The sequence below is a fragment of the Chrysemys picta genome, chromosome 14 (genome assembly GCF_011386835.1).
Source record: "Chrysemys picta bellii isolate R12L10 chromosome 14, ASM1138683v2, whole genome shotgun sequence".
Taxonomy (NCBI): domain Eukaryota; kingdom Metazoa; phylum Chordata; order Testudines; family Emydidae; genus Chrysemys; species Chrysemys picta.
In genome coordinates this window covers 25,204,281-25,219,179 of record NC_088804.1, presented here as the reverse complement: position 1 = coordinate 25,219,179, position 14,899 = coordinate 25,204,281, and the positions used below count along the sequence as shown (strand labels likewise).

Below are 14,899 nucleotides of genomic sequence, written 5' to 3'. Positions count from 1 at the left end.
TATATTTTTCTCCTTATAAATCCCTTTTAAAATAATATAATCTGCTGAAACATGTTTTTGATGAATGAGGCCCCCACATCTTGAAACACTAATCTCACATTAATTGACATCCTCACATAGCTAGTGAAGAGGTATAGACTTTTAGGGACCAATCTTGAATGGTGCTGGAATTGAGAGTGCACAGCACTTTGCAGGATTGGGTCCTGAATATACAGGACTAGTTTGCCATATATCATGTCAAACACAAATAATAATGTATATCTGTGATTGAAAGTTCCGAGAAACATTTTGTAGGGGGATGTTAGAAGCAAGATAATACAAACTTCATGGTCCAAATGCCCTCTCCACATTCAAATTTCAAAACCCTTTAGCATTTTCAATTTATGCAAATGTTTTTCATATTTCCAGTATACTCCACTCCAGAGTAGAAGAAGGTGGCTTTATATTACACAATTTAAGGACAACTGTCAGCAAGTTACATAGTCACATATTTTCTTTGTTACAACAACCTTTATTAAGTGTGCGTACTTAAACGGGATGGATATAATTTTATTTTCTTGTACAATATGAATAGATTTAAAATCTTAGGACTTGATCCGGTCATCTGTTACACTGTGAAACTCAGTATGTATATTGCACAGGTGTACAATGAATCAGCAGATTTTTTTTTTTTAACATAGATGTCACTGTATGGCACAGAAGTATGGAGGAAGTCCTTGCCTCTGTATGTACATGCAATATAATATACTGATAATCACAATTATGTATAGGCATATGCTTAAAAACTCAAATGTATTTGCACAAATAGTCTGTTGGGAAGAATTTAGAGATCAGGTGCTACAATAGGTGGTAATGGCAAAATATTTCTCGAAGGAGAAGCCAGTCGACAGAATACACACTTGGTGACCACTTCAGAGTCATCACACTGTAGGAGTGAGAAAGGTTTTTCACATTCTTCACACTGATGTAAATATAACATTAAAAAACAACAAAAATGATGTTAGTTAATCATATGTGCCAGACATGAATCATTTTACCACTGATGCTCAACTATAAATATGCAGCCCTGCTTTTCAGAGGTGCTGAGTACTTGCAGCTCTTATTAGCTTCAAATGGAGCAGTGGGTGCTCTATACTCTTGAAAATCAGGCCCATCCAGTCATTGTGCAGGAAGCTTTCCTAAATTTACTAGTATATTTTTGTAGTTTGTGATATTGCCTTAGCAAATTTATTATTATTTTAGTTTATACAGTACTGGAGGTGTGATGAGTTTTACAAAACAAATAAAGATGGTTTCCCTTTCCCAATCTCACATGGTTTAGAACAAATTGTTTAATTGGAATTAAAACTGAATTGTCATCAACATTTCTCTTTTCCCCCCTCCTCTTAACATCTGGTAGTGATTTCATACCTTTTCTCTTCCTTCTTTGGTAAACTCAATATTTTTTATGTTTACTGGGGAGCCAAAAATGTCCATGAGTGCATGAATACCACTGCCTGAGGCCAGCAGTGTTGTATGCAGCCAATCATACTACTAAGCATCAGGTTTGGAAGCCAAAGGATTTTTTTATTTTAAAAATGTTTTATTTGGTTTGCTATTGTTTCTAAAAATACGGCATCTGTACATGGACTTCTGCATCCTTACCAAATACTTTTTAAAAAAAAGAAAGAAAAGCATTGATGCATTTGTTTTGAAATTCCCTCTTCTCCCTCCCCAACTCACATATAAATAAATTACATAAATTTTGCGAAGAGAGAAAAATAAGGTAAATCAATTTTTGAACCCAGCAATCTTGTTGACAATGTCTCTTCAACCATTCATATTTTGATTTTGAACAGAGTGAGGTGTAACTTAGAGACTAAAAGGACAGACCCATCAGCCGTAACACCACATAGTGCTTACTTGAGCTATTTTTGAGCCTCTTGTATTTCTGCTTTCTATTGCCGCAGGAACATGATTAGCCTTTTCAATGTTCCATAATCTCAAAGTAGCATCCTAAAAATCAGAAACTACAATTAGGAAATGTATTTACATGTTATCACTGGTCAAGCACCACAGCAAGCTCCAGTACAGTATTTGTCCAATGGATAAAGGCCTCATCAGTTGCACAAAGCGCAAATAACTCTACTTATAAGAGGAAAATTTCTTGGATAAGAGATGGGCATTATTTTTAAAACTGTCATTACTTTGAAAACAAAAAATTGTTTTACTTACCACAAATATTTAGTAATCTTAGAAACTGAGTTTATTGGTCACATCAAACATGTACACCTACATATTGTGACAAAGTTCCTCCTCTACCTTGGTGGGTCCTGCGCTTATTGGTGGATTTGCTCCCTTCACAGATTCACCCTGTGGGTCAGGAAACAGTCCAGAGACCTTCCCCTCTGGTAGAAGCTATAGTCCAAGTCAATTCCTCCTGTGTTTGATCAGGAGTTGGGAGATATGGGGGGAACCCGGGCCCGCCCTCTACTCCGGGTTCCAGCCCAGGGCCCTGTGGACTGCAGCTGTTTAGAGTGCCTCCTGGTACAGTTGCACGACACCTACAACTCCCTGGGCTACTTCCCCATGGCCTCCTCCCACCACCTGCTTTGTCCTCACCACCGGACCTTCCTCCTGATGTCTGATAACACTTGTATTTCTCCATCCTCCAGCAATACGCCTACTCACTCTCAGCTTCTTGTACACCTCTTGCTCCCAGTTCCTCGCACACTCTTCCTCTCCTCTGGCTCCCCCTGGCTTGACTGGAGTGAGCCCTTTTATAGCATCAGAGGGGCCTTAATTAGAGTCAGGTGCTTAACTGCCTCACCTGACTCTTAGCAGATTAATTGGAGTCAGGTGGTCTATTAGCCTGGCGCAGCCCCTGCTCTGGTCACTCAGGGAACAGAAAACTACTTATCCAGTGGCCAGTATATCTCCCTTCTGCTACTCTGCTGTTCCCAACTGGTCTGGGTCTATCACAATATAAAATTCTTTTTAATATTTTCTGTAATTGCTTTTCAACTAATCATAAAACTACAAATGAAAGACTGTCTGAGTCAACTGTTACACAAAATTATAATTTTTCTAAAATAAATATTGAAATACATAGTGAAATCTGTGACCAAATTAGCTTCCTATACCACATCTGTAAGTTAGTTTGTTACCTTTGAGGAAGAAAGGATCCATTTCTTGTTGTTGCTAATTGCAACATCCATCACCCAGTCTCCATGGCCCTGGAGCAAAACAAATTGTAACTGTAGACCAAAAGTAAGAACTTTATTACTTTTATAATAAAGGAAATAGCTGTCTTCCCCACAAATCCACTCTGGCAGCCCTTCCTACAGTAAGCAAAATCTCTGTGCATGCTCACTCGTCCCTGGTCAGAAGAACAGCTGCTATCAGGTTAATCTTTGTCTGCACATACTTGACACAGCCTGATCCTCTATCCAGGATTTGTGTAACAGCAGCATCTCAGTTAGAATTGTAGTTCTGGTTGATGCAGTGCTGGCAGATAGTGTGGTAGTTATTTTTGGTTCCAGTCCTCCTTGTGTGTGTGTGTGTGAGATTATTTGTTTGTGTGTTTTCCTTTCTACATTTTTAAATAATTTAGCTAAATATATATAGAGAGAGAGGGAGAGAGGGAGGGAAGAAGACAGGGAGAGAGTTGTTTTCTAGTGCACATAATGTAGAGCAGTTTGAAGATGTGGGTCAGATGGCAAGGGGGAGAGCTTTGAGGGCAGCCACCAGCCTTTCCCCACTTCAAGGGAAGGGAGATGATTCAGAAGGCAGGCAGTTGCATTGGGTGGATTGGTCCTGCTTGCTGCTGCACAGCTGATCACTGAGCATGCATGGAGATTTGAGAGAGCACCATTAGGTCTGCTACCACAAGAAGAGAATCAAGCTAAAAACAAAAATGAAGTAACCCACACCATGAATTTATTAAAAATTAATAGAATTAATGAGAAAACTCCTTGAGTTCCAAAAAGGATGTTTTTCATTTTGATTGACAAACTTCACATATGAAAAGTATGCATTAACATTTATCAAAAAGAAACTAATATTTTCTAACATACAAGGAGAAAGGCAAAGACGTATTTAATAGGATATAGGGCAAATTTGCCATTTTAGAGTCATGTATTTCTTTGATGCAATCGGTTTCATTTACAAAGCATGTTCACAAAGTCCTTGTTTCCCTGAACACAGTGGGTATCAAACAACAGGAGGCAGTTTCTTTGCTCAGAGTTCAAAGCTTCTTTTCAGCTTGCACTCTACCCAATAAACTTCCTCTCCTTGCTTTCTTTCCCAGCAACATTTCCAGGGCTTCTCTTGCTGTTTGCTTGGCTTTTTGGCTGCTTTTCTCTGGCTGCTTCTGCCCACAGATGTGCACATCTACATCAAACAATATCCAGAGACCCACCCTTCTCCCCATACCCTCCTCCCACATAGCTCAGTTCCTGACTAGCCTTGCATTTGACCTGTGTTTTGGGGGTGGTGCTCCTATTGTTTCAACTACACCTCTACCCTGATATAATGCTGTCCTCGGGAGCCAAAAAATCTTACCGTGTTATAGGTGAAACCGTGTTATATCCAACTTGCTTTGATCCGCCAGAGTGCGCAGCCCCTCCCCCCCAACCCGGAGCACTGCTTTACCGCGTTATATCCGAATTCGTGTTATATCGGGTCGCGTTATATCGGGGTAGAGGTGTATCTTACTCCAAAAAGGAGCTTAACTGCTCCTTAGATTTATCCTATGAATGGCAGCTATCACACCCACCAGCTTCAATGAATTTTTACCCAACCTCCATCAAACAAATATTATGGCCCAACTTTATGCATATTATGGCCAAACTTTACAAAATTGGATGTAAAATTACTATTATTGTGCATACAGTCATAGTACCTGCATGTGTAAATAATACAAGCACATCTTGCACACACAAATTTGAAAAGATGGGATTATAAGTATGCCAGAGGTACAAAAAAATAGACTTACTGTCAACACCACTAATATCTCTAAATTCATTGCTAGGTTCTACTGAAAGGTTTTAAAACCTACATACATCAGACACTAATATCAGATACCTAAATAACATTGGAAGTGACTGACTTATTGAATCATATTCTAGATCATAACAGTAACTTCCATATCAAAAGCAGTCTTTGTGGCGATGATAATCAGTGCTCTCAAGCTCTCTTCCACACACAGTCACTTGCAACAATGATAATTCTTATGTTAGATTCTGGGTTCAGAGTGAGTTCTTTAAAACCAAAGAGTCAGTTCCAAGTGAGATGAACAAAGAGTAGGACGGAAGAAACAAAATTCTGAAGATAAATGTTTTAGCTAAATGTCTTTTTCAGCAATGAAGATAGTTCACTGATGTTTTTTGTCTTCAGAATTTTATTCAGATTTATAATACTGATCTTTTCTCATTTACAGTTCTAAAATGGGAACCCGAGTACAAGGAGGGCACCTATAAGTTTCAGTCACTATCTCTGAGCCTTTTGCAAATGATACAGCTAACCATTCAAAATAAAACCTTAAACTCAGTTCTTGCACCAGCCAGCCAGCAAACTGCAGTGACCAGAGCAACAGATACCCTGAATCTCTCTGCCCTCCCACAGTAACTGTGCAGCTACTATATTCTGCACTTGCTACAAGCAATGAGTTTGTTTCTTTGGCAGTCAATGTACAGCACATGGCAGCAGATCAATCTTAATGTCACCAAAACTGGATTAAGGACATCATGTCAGAGCATGAAATTAAGAGCTGTACTCTTAAAGGTACAATCCATCATGTCCACAGTTAACATCTGATCATTTCAAGTCAATCATCAAATTTTAATGGCACATTTTGGAGGGCCTTTGAAAATTTGTACCATAAAGTCCTAAACTAACTAGCTCCCATGTATCATAATGTGCTTCCTCCACAGAGGTACCACCTTGTTGCCTCAGGTATGAGGCAGTCATACTGTGTGTAGTGAATGAGGAACAAGGTTCTAACACTGAGTGATGAGGATAAAGTAAATATCAGACAGCTGGGAGCTGCCTCATTTACGAAGCACCATCTATCCCGAACACTGAATAAGAGGGTGGTTGAGCATGTACCTGTAACTAAAGATGTATTATAATACATATGAACGTGGGGGCAGAGTTAAAGTTGAATGGACAACCTTAACTTTAGCATTTTCGGACTTTTGAGTGCATCTCCTTTGTGACCTTAGCATTTTTTTAATGTAGACCATTATATTATATGGATACATACATACAAAGGGGTATAGCATTTTTAAATTTATACACACACTGACCAGTCTCTTACTGGGGAAAAGTCATGATCTTCCAAGGTAAATATGCTGTTCTAGACAATGCAGTTACTAACACAGCTGATGCAGTCAGATAGAAATCTAGTAGTATGTTAATAACACACCTGACAAAGAAAATAGTCGGTAATTATAAAAGAATATATTGTCTCCAGGAAATTAAAGTCACATGCAGTACATGACAGATTCTTGTCTATGGGCTGGTCCCCACTTAGTCCGGACTTCGGACTAAGGTACGCAAATTCAGCTACGTTAATAACGTAGCTGAATTCGAAGTACCTTAGTCCGGACTTACCACGGTCCAGACGCGGCCGGAAGTCTCCCCCCGTCGACGCCGCGTACTCCTCTCGGCGAGCTGGAGTACCGGCGCCGACTGTGAGCACTTCCGGGATCGATCCGGGATCGATTTATCGTGTCTTAACCAGACGCGATAAACCGATCCCAGAACATCGATGGCGTGCCGCCGGACCAGCCGGTAAGTGAAGACTAGGCCTATGTCTATGAGGGTTAGGGTGGGGGGAAGAGAGAGAAAAAGACACACACATCAGTTAATGTAAAGAGATACACAATACTTATAAAAAGAACAGGAGTACTTGTGGCACCTTAGAGACTAACAAATTACTAGCTGTACATTTAATAGCTTCTCACTAAACTAGTGAGCAAATAGGAATTTAGTACCTTTAACGCTAGCTTTTTATATCCTGCTCCTGCATCCCACAGAGCTATAGTTTTGTCATATGCTCCAGACACTACAAGAGATGCTAAAATACAAAATTAGATGCCATATTATTTCTCTGGGTTTTTTCTATACAGACTAACAGAACAAGCCTCATCCAGACTTGAGTCAGACTGTTAACAGAATTTAAATAATCCACTGGTATTAGTTATGCTCTAGCAAGGTAATGAAAGTCCCTGGATTTTTTTAATGAGTATAAACATAGGCATAAAATTCAGTTATCAAAAATACAACAGAGCTTACAAAGTAAAAGAAAATGCTGATGACATGAAATTTGATGAGACATTTTATTTTTAAAAAGTTAAAATAGCAAAAAGTTATTTTTAAAATTACTAAGCTTTGGCTAGAAAAACAACTACATTTACTCATTACTATAGCTTTTATTTTACTGGTAAGTTTAGTACTTGCTGCAGTTGAGAACCAGTGGATAAAATACACTTCATTCACTAGGACAGAGGTGGGCAAACTATGGCCCGCGGGCCAAATCCGGCCCGCGGGATTGCCACCCCCATGGCGCCACGGACCCTGCACCACTCCAGGAAGCGGCTAGCACCACGTCCCTGCAACCCCTAGGGGAGGGGGGGCAGAGGGCTCCGCTCACTGCCCTTGCCTGTGGGTATCTCCCCCGAAGCTCCCATTGGCTGGGAACAGGGAACTGCAGCCAATGGGTGCTTCAGGGGAGGTACCCACATGCAAGGGCATCACGCGGAGCCCTCTGGCCCCCCTCCCCAGGGCTGCAGGAACATGGTGCCGGGAGCAGCGCAGGGCCAGGGCCTGTCTGGCCTGGCCCTGGCCCCGGTGTGCGCAGCTGCCACCCCAGAGCCACTCCAGGTAAGCGGCACCAGGCCGGAGCCCGCACCCCGAACTCCTCCTGCACCCCAACTCCCTGCCCTGAGCCCCCTCCAGCACTCCGCACCCCTCCCTGCACCACTGCCCTGAGCCCCCTCCCACAGTGTGCACCCCAACCCCCTTCCCCGAGCCCCCTCGTACACCCCGCACCCCTCCTCTGCTCCAACACCTTGCCCCGAGCCCCTTCCTGCACACTGCACTCCTTCTCGCACCCCAACCCCCTGCACCAGCCCTACATTTGTGGCCCTGCAAGCAATTTCCCCACCCAGATGTGGCCCTTGGGCCAAAACGTTTGCCCACCCCTGCACTAGGAGCTTCTCCAAAACCTTTCCTGCAGTAAATCTATTTCCTTGACTCCAAAGTAGAGCATATTCTTCTAACATGGGGCAGAGATAGTGGGAAAATATCAAGAAAACTTTCTTGTAATGATCTCCCTATCAGATTAGCTTTGAACAGAATGAACCGCAAACTACTTGGTGCTACCACATTTGATGTTTTCACTCCCAGAATTTTTCCCCCCCAAAGTGTGTAGTTTAGGATTGAAGTCACCGAACTGAGAAGACTGGGTTTAGACGGGATCACAAGATGAAGAGGGGTCAGTACTTTAAAAGGCCATGTTTGTTATGGGTATAAAGATGGGAAGTTCTGAGAGAAACAGCCAATCAAGGCACAAAGATTTGTAGTAGCCAAGCACAGCAAAGAAGCGAGATGCCATTTCAATATAACAAGTTGATGGTGTTTTCTTTAACTCTGCAATAGCAATATCACAGGCAAATTAACATCTAAGCTTCAGAGATTATTTAGTCCAGGACACAGTTATTACAAAAGTATTAAAATATCAACCATTTTATACAGAGGAGTCATAGTGCTCTTCTACTGTATCTCACAAAATACCATAAAGATGTTTTTCTGAAATATCACATTATTGGAAAATGTTGATTGAACCATGCAGAAACTTTACTCCTGGAGGTACTGACTAAAGATACACAGTGACATCCTCTCTCTCATTCAATATGCTTAACAATAATAGTATATATCCTTATACTGTATATAGTGCTTTACATTTTCAGAGTGCCTTACAACCATTAACTAATACCAGGTGGATAATAGCAAGCATTCAGTCCATGAGGTGGCTCAGTAGTTTGTTTCGACTATATTCTCTCAATCATGATCTTTTTACAGAAAATCTTTGATGATTATATCAATTAAGCAGCATTTCAGATGTCTGAGTAAAGCAGAATACAAACCATCAATTTCAATTTACTTACATTATGTGTGTAGCCATTTAATCAGAATGAAAAGCATTTAAATTTTGAAATTGAGAAATAAATTAGTCATATGGTTGGCATATGACCCCTGTGACTTATCTGAAATGTCCTACATGTATATACTTCAAGATGTGTATAATGGTATTTAACATAACTCACCATCTTTGCTAAAAACACAGGAACTAACAGAACCTTCATGACCTTGATTCAAGCAAATAGGTCCATGATAACGAAACTCCCCTGTTTTTATATCCCATATTTTTAAGGTTTTGTCCCAAGATGCAGTGCACAAGTAATGACCATCTATGGAAAAGCAGCAGTCTGAGATGACATTGGTGTGTGCCCTGAAATACAAATGAAAATGACTGCACCAGGATACTGTGATTTTTAAAGCCATTAGAATGCTGTAAGGGCTTGATCTTGCAAGGTCTGAGCACTCTGGCCCCATCTAGTGAAGCACTTAAGCACATTCTTAGCTTTTATCATCTGAGTAGTTCTGTAAAAGTTACTTGAACTGCTCATTTGCCAAAGCTTAAGCATGTGATTAAGTGCTTTCCTAGATGCGACATAGTGTTTAACATCTCACAGGATTGAGTACTAACTGAGTTTTAAGTAGAACTTATCACCTGCTTCTTGTCACCCACAGGTAACAAAAAATCCTCTGATTACTACACTACACACCAGTTTAATTAAACCCCAACATTGAAGGGTGAGCTACGGATCCCTTCAAATAAACATCTGAAGAAGTGAGGTTCTTACCCATAAAAGCTTATGCTCCCAATACTTCTGTTAGTCTTAAAGGTGCCACAGGACCCTCTGTTGCTTTTTTCAAATAAAGAGTCTCTCTCTCGCTCTCTAGTTTCATTATATATATATATAAAAAATGAAACTATATAGTGATTTGAATTCTACAGTGAACTCCAATTTTGAGAACAGGGGGTGCACTTCAAGAAAGAAGTCTCAAAGTTCCAGAACCTGACAGGACTTTAGCAATTCCTGCAGTCCACAATGGGGAAGGGATTACAAGCATCTCTGCAGGAAACAATGCTATATCCATTGCAATTTAAAAGAAGGATTAGTAAAATGTTCCAGCTCTGAGTCTCCCATTCTAAGTAAATTCCTAATCCTTTTAAGGGCAACTTTAATAGTACTTTTTTATACAGACAATTTAGGATTAATGCTTTTATGATTTAAAACCAGAACCACTGAATTTGTTAATGTTTTTCAGTAGCTCATCTGATATCTTCATTTGTTGCATACTCCCTTCTTACACAGACAATATCATTCTATCTTTATATAAGGATTTTCATGTATTATTGACTTCAGTGGGAGTTGTGGGGGCTTCTCTCAGGATCAGGATACAGGCACATACACCAATAAAATGCAGCAACACACTCAATAACAGAAAGGATATCAGGGAAATCCCTAATATTAAGAATAGTGCTATAGGAACTTTACAGTCACTATGATCAGAATGGATTTCAGGTGTTATGTTCTCATCTGAAATGTCTCCAGTCAGTGCACAGAAGTTAATCTATTTACCTCACAATGATGAAGGGACAGTTTGAACCTCTAAAGATTTGACCTTTTGGTACCACCTGAGTTTCAGATTCATAAGCCATCAACTCTAGATAGTGAATTACCCACTGTGAGTTTTCTCTCCGGATAATTTCACTCTGATTCCACACTCAGATCAAGACCTATCCTTCTCCAAAAATATATCCTGTACCATGTATATGTTCCATTTTGCAGTCCTTTTAGAGACCTGTATCATGCTAAATGGTGTTTCATCTTCTTCACATTTGTTAATGTTATTTATTATCCAGTGTTGCTAGTCCTGAGAGACATCAGCAACTAGCTTCCAGTTCAACAGCACATTCTCCATGCTATTGTTTGCTTTCTCCACTATCAAATTCTATGTCTCAGTACCTAGAAACTATGATGGTTAGCTTTAGTTAATGCTTACAGATGGACAGATGCACCTCATCTATCATTCACATCAAGAAGCTTGTATATAGCATATTATTTAACCTTTCCATGTGTAAGGGAACTGTTGTCCCCTTACTAAAACTCAGAGGGGGTGTTTTGGTTGGCTAGCTCCCAGTACCAAAAGAAAGGGGAAGGGTCAATGGGAAATCAGGACCCTGAGACTGACAGTCCCCAGGAATAATGGGGAGAGGCCAATGCTCCAGGTCGGTTTGATTGACAGGGCGGGCAGGCTAATCAGGGAGTCAGGAGGCCGGGGGGGGTGGGGGGGGGGAAATCCGTCCTCCCGGTGAACTGGAATTGCCTGGGTCAGACAGCGTGGGGATGAGCTAAGGAGAAAGCAGGAGCCTAAGCTGAGCTGGGGAGCACAGCTGTGCCAGATCCAGAAGGGCCAGAAAAGCAGCCCAGGAAGCAGGCCAGTGCTGGGAGGAGAGCTGCAGCAACCAGAGCCAGAGGGGCCAGAGAAGCAGCCCAGAGAGCTGGAGGCAGAGCAGCAGCAGCAGTGCTGAGGCAGAGTGGAGCTGAGACTGGAGCAGTCCGGAGCTGGGTGCGGTGAGCGGCTGGCAAGAGCAAGGGGAACCCTGGGCAGCAGGTCCAGTGCAGGGAGACACCCCCAGCCAAGAGGCCTTGCAGGTCAGACTTGAAAGGGGATCGTAACTCCAACAGGGTGGGGGCGACGCTGGGAAGAAGGGTCCTGCCACCTAGAGCCTGAGCGCGTGGCCACTGCCAAAGCAAGTGTCTGACCTGCAGCAACCCTGCAGCACAACCAGGGCCTCAGAAGGCGCCTGGGACTTGTGAGGAACAGACTGAATTTCCCTTACATTCCAAAGAGTCGCTGGTTGTGATGTCCCCGTGCCACACAGCAGGGTTATGTGTTTTCCTTGAGCCTTTCCCATTTTTTCCTTATTTTTTAAAATTGATTGCTGTTTAGTAAATTGTATTTGCTTTGAACTGTATGTAATGATCAGTGGGTCAGGGAAGCATCCAGCGCAGAGAGAGCATCCCGGAGTGGGGACACCCTAGCCCCTGCCCTAAGTGACCACAACAAGGTTGGGGGTTGAGCTCCGCAGGAATTCTGGGCCCAGCCTTGTTGGGGTTACGAGGACTCTGCCACACAGGAGAGTGGAAGGGGAGCCCTTGAGGTCAGGCAGGCCTCTGGGTAAAGGAAGTGGGAGCAAGGACTCAGATCCTTTCGCTAGCCCATTTCACTGGGGTAGTGTATAAGCCAGGACAGTTCCCCATAAGCGGGACCATTCTCCGCTTACACATGTATTTAATGGTATGTTATTCAGCCTTTCCATGTATTATGCTATTCGGTTACATACTTACTGTTCATTTTCCCAGTATAAGTTGTAACACAAATTTCACGGATACTTTTTTAAAAAGTACATATAAATCTTGCCTAATATAGATATACTATGTTTTCTTACTCATCAATTGTGATAGTGGTGGATTGTGCTATAATGTCCCAAAGCTTTATTGTCTTATCAGATGATACTGAAGAGACTCTCTCATTATCAGGGTCAAAACAACATCTTGTGATTGTGCTTCTGTGGTGACCTATAATAAAAACCAAAACAAGAATATTACCTAACTTGTAATTCTGCTTCCTTTTGCTATTTTCAGGATTCTCACATCTGAATCTCAGCTCTCTAGTTCAAGAAAGGCAGAACTCCCTAAACTCTGACTTTTTTTTCCCCCACCGAGGGCAGTGAGTAGGAGCACAATCCCCCTTTCTTCCCCAACTGGTGTCATACAAAACACCTGAACTAACTTACTGCCCTTCAAACCATCCAGTCCTGATTAAGTAGGAAATGAAGGGAAAAAAACAAACAAAAATTAGCCAATAACAAAACAAAATGTTTGAAAATGTAATCTGGCAAAAGGTAGGACAATAAAATATCAAAGTAAGAAAAAATTTCCTTCTGAGAGGAGGTAAGTAGGTTGAGTAAATAAGAATATCATATAAAATGATACCTTCAGAGAAGCAGGTCAGTATTCCCCCTTCTCTAATGATCTCTTCCAGCCAAGATTCTAATTCATGGAGCGTAAGCAGTTCTAGGAATACCCCCAAAAGAACAAGTCCAATAACAATAATGTGAACAAGCAATTAAACCTTGGGCATGAAACAACAGTGGAGGTGGTGGCTTGGTTTCCCTACCTGTTACCACTAACAGTCTTAAAAACCATAAGAGCTTGGGGAGATAGTTCCTCCTATTTTACACTAGGGAGCTGGAGTCCAAGAGTGAGAATCCTGCACAAACATCATATTTAAAAAATACATTATTCCATGACGTACTCCAAACTGATTTTAATTGGTAATTTATAACAATTCTTTTAAATATCCTAGAAAGAATGTCATGTCAAAATAGTCACTGATGAATTGAGATAATTCACTCTGCTAAACCATTCTCGCTAACTGCCTGTGAAAGAAGTAAATTGGATTATATGCAGGCAATCCAAACTTGCAACCCCTGGCAGGTCATGAAGTTGATATTCTAGTTCTTTAGAGGAGGGCACAGCACTTTGCTTCTTAAGCACGGATTTTTGGCTAATATGAGGAATAGTGTAGGCAGCAGCTATCCTATTCTCCAAGCAGGGAAAAGGGTGTTGTGGTGCTGTCACTACATGAGAGAAGGATTAAGAGCCTATATCTAAGACAAAAGGAAATTTTGAAGTAAAAAGGTAAGCAATAATCTTGCAGACATTATCTGATTTAATTTGACAACATGCATTCCTCACGGATCTGGAGGGATCTGATGATATCTGAAATATCATACAATAGAACGACTCATTAAGCCAGGGGTCGGCAACGTTTGGCATGTGGCTCGCCAGGGTAAGCACCCTGGTGGGCCGGGCCAGTTTATTTACCTGCTGATGCGGCCAGCACATCGCTCGCCCACGCCGCTTCCCGCCGCCCCCATTGGGCCAGGACAGCGAACCGCGGCCAGTGGGGGCCGCGATCGGCCAAACCTGCCACGTCAGCAGGTAAATAAACTGGCCCAGCCTGCTAGGATGCTTACCCTGGCGAGCTGCATGCCAAACGTTGCCGACCCCTGCATTAAGCAGACTGTGATAAACATACAGCTAAGGGTAGCATAAAATCCCTCCTTTACCTGTAAGGGGTTAAAAAACTCAAATAACCTGGTTGGCACCGGACCAAAAGGACCAATAAGGGAAGAAGATCCTTTCAAATCTGTGGGGGGAGGTTTTGTTTGTGCTCTCGGGACAGAGAGAGGGACCAGGCAGGAAAAAAACCTCTCCTAAAACCCTACCTGAAATAAGCATCTAAGATTACAATAATTGTAAGTAAAGCAAGGAAATGCGTTAGATTATTTTTTGTTTTAGCTTGTGAATTTTCCCTATGCTAAGAGGGAGTTTTATTCCTGTTTTTTGTAACTGTAACATTAAGTCCAGAAGGGAGTCCTCCATGTTTTAAATCTTTTATTACCCTGTAAAGTTACCTTCCATCCTGATTTTGCAGGTGTGATTCTTTTACTTTTTTCTTTATAATAAAGTTCTTCTTTTAAGAACCTGATTGATTTTTAGTGTCCTAAAAACCAGGAATTTGGTCTGTGCTCACTTTGTTAACCTATCGGTTGGTATATTATTCTCAAGCCTCCCCAGGAAAGGGGGTGAAGGGGTTTGGGGGGATATTTTGGGGAAATAGGAACTCCAGGTGGTCCTTTTCCTGAATCTTTGTCTAACTCACTTGGTGGTGGCAGCAATACTGTCCAAGGACAAGGAAGAATTTGTGCCTT

The 14,899-nt window shown here is 41.6% G+C and overlaps 1 protein-coding gene across 3 annotated transcripts in view; it reads right to left on the bottom strand.

The window, feature by feature from the left end:
• Positions 1 to 366: 366 nt before the first annotated feature.
• Positions 367 to 14,899, bottom strand: part of WDR88 (WD repeat domain 88) — a 30,284-nt gene continuing 15,751 nt past the window's right edge. For 2 of the 3 annotated variants that reach the window (XM_042852178.2, XM_065567185.1), the window contains exons 6-11: positions 12,569 to 12,698; positions 9,312 to 9,496; positions 6,978 to 7,060; positions 3,147 to 3,215; positions 1,903 to 1,995; positions 367 to 961 (exon numbers count right to left, since the gene is read on the bottom strand). In XM_042852178.2, the coding sequence (XP_042708112.2) occupies positions 824 to 961; positions 1,903 to 1,995; positions 3,147 to 3,215; positions 6,978 to 7,060; positions 9,312 to 9,496; positions 12,569 to 12,698 (698 nt within the window). In that variant the 3' untranslated portion in view covers positions 367 to 823. The remainder of the gene's footprint in view (positions 962 to 1,902; positions 1,996 to 3,146; positions 3,216 to 6,977; positions 7,061 to 9,311; positions 9,497 to 12,568; positions 12,699 to 14,899) is intronic. The other variant, XM_065567184.1, reaches the window with a different exon arrangement.